Source organism: Amborella trichopoda, chromosome 1 (genome assembly GCF_054954075.1).
Source record: "Amborella trichopoda isolate Santa Cruz 75 chromosome 1, AtrichopodaSantaCruz75HAP2 v2.0, whole genome shotgun sequence".
Taxonomy (NCBI): domain Eukaryota; kingdom Viridiplantae; phylum Streptophyta; class Magnoliopsida; order Amborellales; family Amborellaceae; genus Amborella; species Amborella trichopoda.
Window position 1 is genome coordinate 49,590,317 of NC_142336.1, and position 10,418 is coordinate 49,600,734.

General features: G+C 34.7%; 2 protein-coding genes across 10 annotated transcripts in view; one reads left to right on the forward strand and one right to left on the reverse strand.

Annotated features, from left to right (window-relative positions):
* AG (floral homeotic protein AGAMOUS) overlaps positions 1 to 6,162 on the forward strand; it is a 68,727-nt gene extending 62,565 nt beyond the window's left edge. For all 9 annotated transcript variants that reach the window (XR_016052686.1, XR_016052963.1, XM_088861867.1 and 6 more), the window contains 1 exon segment: positions 5,932 to 6,162. Coding sequence is in view for 7 of the 9 variants with exons in the window: in XM_088861867.1 (XP_088717993.1) it covers positions 5,932 to 5,935 (4 nt within the window). In the remaining 2 variants the exon portion in view is untranslated.
* Positions 6,163 to 6,330: 168 nt separating this feature from the next.
* LOC18442411 (GDSL esterase/lipase At1g29670) lies at positions 6,331 to 10,418 on the reverse strand. The gene is made up of 5 exons (XM_006852629.4): positions 10,112 to 10,418; positions 9,320 to 9,444; positions 7,596 to 7,841; positions 7,028 to 7,283; positions 6,331 to 6,846 (listed from the first exon to the last, which is right to left on the reverse strand). Exons 1-5 carry the CDS (start codon positions 10,332 to 10,334, stop codon positions 6,623 to 6,625), a joined length of 1,074 nt encoding a protein of 357 aa, XP_006852691.3. The 5' UTR covers positions 10,335 to 10,418; the 3' UTR covers positions 6,331 to 6,622.

Below are 10,418 nucleotides of genomic sequence, written 5' to 3' on the forward strand. Positions count from 1 at the left end.
TAAAAAAATAAGATATTAAACAAAGCACATCTAAATGAGGTTAAAAAAAAAAAGTGAAAAATAGATTTTGAAAAAAATAATTTGTGACAAGGGGTATTTTTTAAATAATCTAAAAAGAAGGAAAAATGTAAAAATAAGTATTCATAAACAAAAAACTTCCCAACTCGAGGATATTCGGGCTTACTAGGGTGGCAAGCCCAGTTACTCGGGCGAGTCTGAGCAGACTCATCCAACTAGTCAAACACCGGGTAGAATAGCTTTATAGGCTAACTTTAAACCTGAGTTTTCAAAGAGAATGTGTGTTGAACAACCTTTCTTTCTTAGAAACAAGTGTTTCATAATAGCAGGTCATGTTTTACCCTAGATCAATATAAACCCTTAGTGCCCAAAGTAGATGAGGCTGAGTAAAGAAAAAAAAAAAGTCTTCATCTTAAATAAGTGAACAGAGTTACCTGAAAAAACAATAATCAATGGGAGATAAGAACAGTGATGACCACCAATGTTATCTAAGATGTGAGAGTCTTCATTGTAAACACTAGCGGTATTGAATTTAGGTTTTCGAACTTTTAATAAGCCCAAGGACTTGTTGAGAATTTCTTTTTTAGTTCATTGAAAGGAGGATGTGTTAGTTTTGGGTCTTATATTGTTTAGTTTACTACCTTTTAACTTTTATTTAGCTTGAAGGCAGAAAATAATCTTGTTTTTTTTGTTGGATTTGGTGCTATCCAAAATCACCAACATAAGGAAATCTCATATTTTGTAGGATTGATTGAGATTGATCCATATTATATAGGATTGAGATATTCTTATATTTTGTGGGATTGAGATTTATATTGATAAGTTTCCTAAAAGAAATAGAAATCCAAAAAGATTAGGATTCTTGGTTCAATCTAGTGATTTTGAAATATATATAAGATCTATAGGAAGTTTCCTATTTAGTATGAAATCCTAATCTTATATATGGGATGAAAATACAGAGAATTTGTGTGCCTTATTTAGGTCACCATATGGGAATGGTAGTTCCTCTGGAGAGAGATGGAACTAGAGTCTCTTCGGCATAAGATGCAATTTCCTCTTAGAGAGAAGAAAGCTTCCTTTAAACTCCTAAAGATTGAGAGGCTTGTTTGTTTCTTATAGAGAAGCAGTTCCCATTGAGATTTTGGGTGATTTTCCTTTTAGTTAGAGAGAAAGTCAGTTTCTCGTTGCTCTCGCATCTCTATCTGGTGTTGTCGATAATGGTTGCCAGAAGTAAAGAGAATGAAGGGAGAGTGGTTTAAAAGGGTTTGCTCGACTTGGATATTTTTTCAAGGTTTGTTCCAAAATCTTTGATGTAACTTTCATTGGTATAGTGATTTATGTTTACCATGCCCATGGATGTAGCCGTCTTGGGTGAACCACGTAAATATTTGTATTCTTATGGTATGTGTTTCTCGTTTTATTTCTCATACTTTATTTTTCAAATATTAACCCATCAGGTTTAAGCCTCCGCGTGCACAAGTAGTATCAGAGAACTGTAAGTGGTATCAAAGCACAACAAATGGTATCAAAGCTCAACAAATGGTATTAGAGCACTACATGAGGTATCAGAGCCCTGGCTTAGCGTTTTCGATAAGGCAATAAGGTTTCGAATGCAATGTTCGAGGTGGAGAAATTTGATGAAATTTATTTGGCAAAAGATGATGAATTTATGAAGCTATCCAATGGATGTTGGCATGGTGAGCAGGTGATTTTGATATCAAAGTGGAGATTGTTGGATTTGGTGCTATCCAAAATCACCCACATAAGGAAATCTCATATTTAGTGGGATTGATCCATACGTTGTGGGATTGAGATATTCCCATATTTTGTGGGATTGATATATTCCCATATTGTGTGGGATTGAGATTTATATTGATAAGTTTCCTAAAAGAAACAGAAATCCAAAAAGATTATGACTCTTGGATCTATCTCGTGGTTTTGAGATATATGTAAGATCTATAGAAATTTCCCTATTTAATATGGAATCCTAATCTTATATATGGGATGATACTGCAGAGAATTTGTGTGCCCTATTTGGGTCGCTATATGGGAATGGTGGTTCCTCTGGAGAGAAAGGGAGCTAGAGCCTCTTATGCATAAGATGCAATTTCCTCTTAAAGAGAAGAAAGTTTCCTTTAGACAGAAACATTGTGATGGTGCCTCTTTTAGACTCCCGAATATTGAGAGGCTTATTTGTTTCTTATAGAGAAACAGTTCCCATTGAGATTTTGGGGGGTTTTCCTTTTAGTTAGAGAGAAAGTCAGTTTCTTGTATTCCATTGATCCAAAATTTCAACAATCGACAATGGGATGTGAATATGTTTGTAACTGCCTGATAGTCATAATGAGATGATCATTGCACCCTCGGCACTATTTGTGATGGGTACTGTTGAGCTCGATCTCTGATCGATATGTCTGAGGTGATTATACTTAACTGGAAACTCATCATGGCTTCTTCAATGAGCCTCACACTATGACATACATGCAAAACTAGAGTCCCCAATAGCCATTCAAAAATACATGAAGTTTGGAACTCATTCCAGATCAATATTGGTTTTTGAAATTGCAAAAACAACATTCACTGCACATTATTCTTGCCATTTATTTTTGGGTGGTTCACCATAGAATTCAAACTTGAAATTGTGTATGATATAGTTCCACATCTAGGAATGTCATGATGATAAACTGCAATCCTTTGGGTTCTCTTTTTAATAGTGAACAAGAGGAGTGAGAAATATAGTCTGTGATGCTTGGGAAATTTTTGAAAATAATCATTTCTCATGTACCCCAAAAAATGTGCATATAGTAAGTTTTTCTTCAATTGCATGTTTTTGCATGTATGATCACCACCCTTACTTTACTTGTGCGATTTGGATCATTTAAGGCTTTAGCGAGATAATCATGTTATGAAAACTGTACCGTTAAAAGGGCAACACTGTACAAGCAAAGATACAGCAAAACTCATAAGATACAGATATTATCGGTTTCAAGTTCGTTTGTGATAAGTAAAGTATTCTTCTTAAAGGTTTCATTGAGCAAAGCAGGCCGGCAAATTGTTCTTAAAACTCGAAGAAATATAGATTTAGTGACCAGGAATCAAAAACTCAGTTTGCCTTGAAAAAAGAAACTCTTATCAAAAGTTTCTGTGCTGCGTCATGGGTGAAACTGATTTATTTACTCTGAAATAAGTACAAAATATAAGCAATATATTTTGAACACTTGAAGGATCATGAATCAAGCCTGTTTCTGTACTTTTTCCTTTTTCGATCCATCAAAAGTTCAAATCCCCCCAAAAAGAAAATCATTAAAAAGCACCAGATTCCAGTCTATCTCACTGGAATCACACACTGCCTAAACTAGAAATGAAAGCAGTCCTCTTAGATGTCCTGTGTAGACAAATCATATGGGAGATGCTTGATTATTATGATTTGGAAATTTGTTATATTTGTTAAGAGATTACTAACGCTTCTCCTGCTTCTTCTACTGCTCTTTTGCTGTTTATTCAAGTAAGGATAAAAAGTTAAAAGCCAGTGAGGCATAAGAACTAATGCATCTGTTGAAGGTACCTACGAATTGACAACTTAAAAAGAAAGAGGTGCTACTAGAAGGTGCATGTGTATCTACCCTGATATGGAATAATGCAAAGTTTACTTTTTAAAATCTAATCAAATGAGTATATGGTTAATGATATAGCCTTCTTTATGAATAACCTAGTAAACAGAAAAGTAGATTTCATATGATGATAAGAAGCATTGATGTAAACAGAATTCATAGTATCTCAGTTTTGTTCAAAGGAAAGACATAAATAAGGGGTTCAATTGCAGTAATTGGTACTGGAAAGGAAAGTTTCTCCTCATTCTACCTATGTTAAAGCCAGCGTTTTAAAAAACGCCGAGTCGAACCGGACTCGCCCGGTTCGACTCGGAAATAGTGAAAAAGGAACCGGATCGCCCCGAAAATCGGAAATCGTCCGGTTCTAGAGAGAACCGGACGATTCTGTACAGTGAATCGCCGATTCACTGTACGGAATCGGCGAGTCCGAACAGTGAATCGGCGATTCCGTACGGAATTTTTTTATTTTTTTTTTTTATTTTTTTTTTTTTATTTTTTTTTTTATTTTTTTTTTGGTAATCCATGATAGATTTTTTTTGTAATCCATGATCGAATTTTTTGGTTTTTTGTAACCCATAATAGAATTTTTTGTAATCCATGATCGAAATGTTTGTTTTCTTTTCTTGTAATCCATGATCGATTTTTTTGTTTTTTTTTTTTTTTTTGTCACCCATGATAGAATGTTTTGTAATCCATGATCGAATGTTTTGTAATATATGATCGAAATGTTTGTTTTTTTTTTGTAATCCATGATTGAAATGTTTGTTTGTTTTTTTTTAATCCATGATTGAATTTTTTGTTTTTTGCTTTTTTTGTAACCCATGATAGAGTTTTTTGTAATCCATGATTGAATTTTTTGTAATCCATGATCGAACTATTTTTTTCTTTTTTTGTAATCCACGATTGAATTTTTTGTTTTTTTTGTTTGTTTTTTTTTGTAATCCATGATCGAATTTTATGTAATCCATGATCGAATTTTATGTAATCCATGATTGAATTTTTTGAAAATTTGTGATTTTTTTTGTTTAATCCATGATCGAATTTTTTTTTGTAATCCATGATAGAATTTTTTGAAAATTTGTGATTTTTTTTTTAATCCATGATAGATTTTTTTGAAAATTTGTTTTTTTTTTTTTTTAATCCATATTATTCAAAGAGAAAACGAGAGAGATGATGATTCCGAGGCCACCCTATCCCAACCATATTATTCACATATCGAGTCCCAACAGCAACAGTGTAGGGATGAGCACGAAATACTGTAAATTAAATGCTGAACGGCGGTTCATGCAGGGAAAGAACATATCAATATTTGCATATTCATTCAAAAACATGAAAATTCTTAATGGAGTACCCTCATTTTTTATTGAATTCCTAAAAACCAATATTTATAATGAATTTTAATAATTTTTTCGGATTTTTTTGAAGCTTTATTCTGACCGATTCACCCGATTCCGATCCGGATCGCCGATTCGCCGATCCGGATCGCCGATTCGCCGATCCGGATCGATTTTTGAAAAGCCCGATCCGGGTCACCGATCCGGTTTTTAAACCATTGGTTAAAGCATTGCAAGCATGAGCAACAAGACTTGAAATGAGTTGGAGCTAAAATAGATGGTTAAATGGCATTCTCAAATGGAGATGAGAAGATGGTAAGTGCCAACGAAGATTCTGTTATCTTAAGGAACTGAATTTGAAATTTAATGTTGGTTTGGTTTCCAGGCAAATGCAAAGTGATGTGAACTCATGAAGCGTAGTTCTTCAGCATAAGCTCTGGTTTTGAGTTTTATTCAAAGTCAAATCGAGAAGCTTGCTGAAATAATCTCAAGAAACATCTTGCTAATCAAAAAGATTATCAGTTATATTGTTTTGACTAATTAGATCTCATACTCACAATGCATGTGCTCTGGTGGACTGCAAAAGCCTTTAGTTGTCATCCTTTCAAGTTACCGACTCACTATGGGTAGATGCTCTCTTTCGTTAGTTCTCTTATGGAACTTCTTGTCCTCGAGCATGCTCGCTCTTTTAATTTCATGAAGTCCATTTGTAGCTTGCAATATTGATATGTGCATGTTTTCTCTTTTCTATCTTGGTATATAGAAGTATTAATGAAAGGATCTGTGTGGTTTTGATGCAATTGTATGCGAACAAGCTTAAAAGCCTCAAAAATCTCTCTCTCTCTCTCTCTCTCTCTCATGTTAAAGACTGCAGTTCTGATTCTGTTTTTCTTTATTTCATTCAATCTCTCTCTCTCATGTTAAAGACTGCAGTTCTGATTCTGTTTTTCTTTATTTCATTCAATCAGATAAATGGATACAAGGATCCATGGAGACTGTTCCTTGAAGGTCTGAGGTTGGTAGTTCTTATTGCTTAATTTATGTTAGAAGTAAAATGAATGCGTGGAAATATGAGGGGACAGTCATTAGCATTCTCTTTTGTAGAACACTATGCCAAAAAGGCAGAGTTGCTGAGAGTGTGATGTTTCCACTTACTATGTAACTTTAATTTGTAATGCAATACCTCTCTTATTTTTAAACTGTTTTTTTTCTTTGATTTGGAAAAATATATGAACTTAGTTTTGTGTATTTTATTGGTTTTTCTTGAGACACATCAAACCTATGGGCATTTTTAGGAAACTGATGGATTTTATTTGTAACAGTCCCACAAGGAAAGGAAGAAGACCTAAAAGCCCAATCAGAGTTCATTTAAACTGATCAAATCCAACCAAAATTTATTTTAACTGAACAAATTACTGGTACAATTTCCAAGCCATACATCTTTTCATCCCAAAATGTCAAAAAAGAAACTCATGACCCAACAAACCTTTATATTGACCAAATCTCTAGGAGCTTCCTTGCCCATGCTGGGCAGCTTTAAGCATGAATCAAAAATCTCACTTGAGCATTTATCAATAAATACTAAAGGGTACAGATCGACTAGTATATAAATATTTGATGCATATATTAGTACAAATTTAGTAATGAAACAGTTTGCTCTTAGAGCTGTGCCAGCCGTCGAATATCAATCGGGTAAGCATCGGACGAGGATTGTGCAGCGTAGGATCTCCTTGCTATTACAATATTTGCAGCCTCTGTGGGATGGAAGGCATCCCAAAAGACATATTGTCTCCTGTTTTGACATGGAGTTTGATAAGGGAGGCATGTTATCTGCCCATTATTCCTTCCCACTCCACAACACCCCACGTTTGTCACAGTAAAACCTGAAAAATAAATCAATTAGTAATAGGGGGTTGAATTCAAGTAATAACTGAATTAGATCTTTCACATTATGTCAAATATGTCAAAAGATTTTATGCACTTATCAGTGAGACTACCCATTTTTAAAGAGTCAATTGTTTTAAAGTGAGAAGACAGAGCATAAGACCGTTGATATTTACTTACCATAAGCACGGGGGCGACTAATGAGGTCGTCGAAAATTCCGTAAGCATTGACATAAATGAAGGCTGCCCCTTGGAAATTATTGTTGAAGTAATCCACAAGTGAGCGTAGCCTTGAGTTGAATATTTGAATGGGTTGGTTTAATCGTTGTACGCAAGTGGCACCATTTGGACTATTTTGAGCCAGAGCGTTTGGGCTGCAACCTATCTGACCCACTCCAATTAAAGCCACCTTCCTTGCACCCAAGTTGTACAATTGCTGCAATCCAATTTTACAACAAATTTGGGACTAGCATTAAACATGACTGAAGTATTTTCTTTCCTTTGTAAATGATTTCATACTTTGGGTACATTTCGTTTATGACAAAATTGTCAGAAAAAAAATTCATATGAAAGAACTTCCCCCATGTAAGGAGGTATGAATGTTTGCTCACTCTAATTTATTCATTTTTTATGGTAAACCTTTTTGCCGTGGACCGATTGGTGTGAAAAAACATGCAAGGATAGTTTCGGGGTAAAATTACTCGGTCTGTATGTAAATTTATTTTGCCATGATTTTCGGATGAGTTACCGTAAGTTGGCGTGTGTATTGTTGGATGAGGACATCAGCATAAGCTTGGGGTGTGTATTGGCGACTGGTTGAATATAAGGCGGGCATGAAGTAGTTGTTAAGATAGTCGTTGTTCCCCATCCCCACTGAGTATATGCATTTGCTAAGATAATCAGCAGCTGAGTCTTCGTCCCCTAACAAAGCTATCACCTGATTAACGGTGTTCCTGTAATTTTCAATCTGCCCACCAAAGGGTATACGAGCACCCTGTCCAATCAAAATGAAAGAAAATCAGACATTTCCACACACACACACTCACTATTTAAGAGCACGTCATAAGGTAGCTAAGATCCTCTATTTATTCTATGTAAAATAGTATTTTATACTAGAAACTACACCATCCTTTAGTTAAAGCTAATTATGAAAAAAAAATACAAATAGATCAAAAAAACAGAACAACTGTTTAACATCCTACCTAATTTTTATTTTATTTAAAGAAATTCACAAAAGAGACAATAGTAAGTTGAAAGAAATTTTTGTCAGTGTTTCAAGGCCAGGATCGGTGGGTAGATTGTTCACACATATCATCGTCGGATTGCAAGATTGGGGATCCGGATTGGGTGTGGATCAGTTTGAATTCGTGATCTAAAGAATTGTTAAAATAAATGAAATATAAAAATTAATATAAGGGTTTATGGGATGGGAAAAGGAGGTAAAAAAGCATTAAATAAGCTTTATATATATATATATATATATATATATATATATATATATATATATATATATATATATATATATATATATATATATATATATATATATATATATATATATATATGTGGGAAGGTTTAGGGGAGAACTGGGCCGGAACCCATACAATCCTCGAACTACTTGACAATCAAGTGGATGCTTGATATATTTTATTTAAGATAAATGGGTTTTTGCCTATGCAAACTAGTAACCTTGGAGCACCAATTGTTTTGCCATTCTTGACGGACCATAATATATGTGGAAGTCTAAAAAACCATACAATTTCAAAAGGTATTTGTCCATTCTTGCAGCTTTTCGTCATGGTTTGGCGTTTGGGCAAAGAAGCACGGCCCCATGTGTGAATCCTACCAAAATTACAAGAAAGGGAAAAACAGTCTAGAAACAATAGGCTTTTTTTAGCAAAATAGTGATTCGTTATTCATATAAAATAAACTTAAAAAGTCCATTTTATTTAATATCCATTAATCTGTGAAAAGCCTGATTAAATACAATTTATCTAAAGGGTGTGATTTGCATAAGGTTGCAATATTAAACAATCAAATTGAGTTGCAACTCCAAACTTTGTCACGAGATATCGAAAATACTTAGGATGGCACGAGAATTTATGTTGGTCTCTAATTAAAAAATTTTAAACTCAAAAAATAGTTCAAATCAAGCAAATCTACTAACACATGATAATCTTGAAAATAGACGGTCCATATAACAACTGCCAGATGTACTATTTTTAGGACTTGAAATCCTTTTTTATCTCCGTATTTATACCTCTCAATATCCAGATGATCAATTAGATGTTTTTCCAAGATCAAAACAACCTTTTTTTGAAAAAATTTAGGGTGCACATTAATTCTATATTTTAAGGCGTCAACTTTATATTAACTATTTCCTTATCAAAATCCTCTCATCTCTTAATTTAAGAAAACTTAGTATTGTTTGGCTCTGGAAAACCATCAGCCTTGGGGGAATTTTGTAATTACCAATTGTTGGCCGGTTTCTTCGCGTATCCCGGCAGCGGCAGATGCATAATTTACGCCCCTGAGAATCTGCCGACCACTTGCGGTAGCATAGGGAAGAATAAGCTGATTGAATCCAAGAAGTTGAGCTGCAATCAAAACACAGGAATATCAACACCTAAATGGATACACAAGAATAATACTAAAGATAAAAATCCTTTACAGCCTATCCTCACTCTTTGAAAATTCCGGAAAAATCTTGCAAGAGGGTTCATGATATGCCCTTGTAGAAACCGTAGACCTGTTGTAGAAACTGTAGACCTGTTTCTTTGTGTTGTAAGGGAGGGCAACTTAGATTATTTCCAAAATAAAATCCGACTTTTCAAAACTGAGATGCATTGTTTTGAAGGTAATGGCGATAACTTCCAAAGACAATGACTCCAATGTTGATTCTAGTACATCAACACCGTGCAGTGACTAATTAAAAATATGTATTACTTATCGACTACACGAAGTGTTTGTAAAGCTGAACCGGTGGGTCCAACTAGTCAAACACTAGGTTTTTTTTATCGGCGATATACATATAAAGGAAAATCCATTGGGAACTAGTCAAAACCGGTAGTAAAGTTTCGGACCTGTATTTTTTTTTAGTGTAAAAGCTTATACAAACAAAAGGTTAAGTTATTAGGAACGGCCTCAAGACTAGGTGATCAGGGTGGCAGGCAGTTGTCTTGAGTTTCATTTCTATCACGGATAAAAAAAGTTTATCTACTGAACTATCCCAAAAAAAAAAACATTAATGTACCGAAAAATTACCTGTGACATCGGTTGTGGTTAACCCGTTGCTAAACCTCCCAGTTGGTCCTTGGGGGAAGTCAATCCCATAGGGTGGATAGTTTGCCCTTGCTAGAGATGCAATGTTGTTGTTGTTGCCATTATCAACAAGAGAGTCACCAAATATGAAATAACATGGCACCTGTTGCCCATGTGCCACTCCCGTTCCCAAAAATAACGCAAATATGACCCCAAAAAGACCCATTTGAGCAAGCTCTGGTAACGAGGAGCTTGTGAAAGATGCTTTGATGAGCTCTAGTAATGAGGAGCTTGTGAAAGCTGCTGTGAT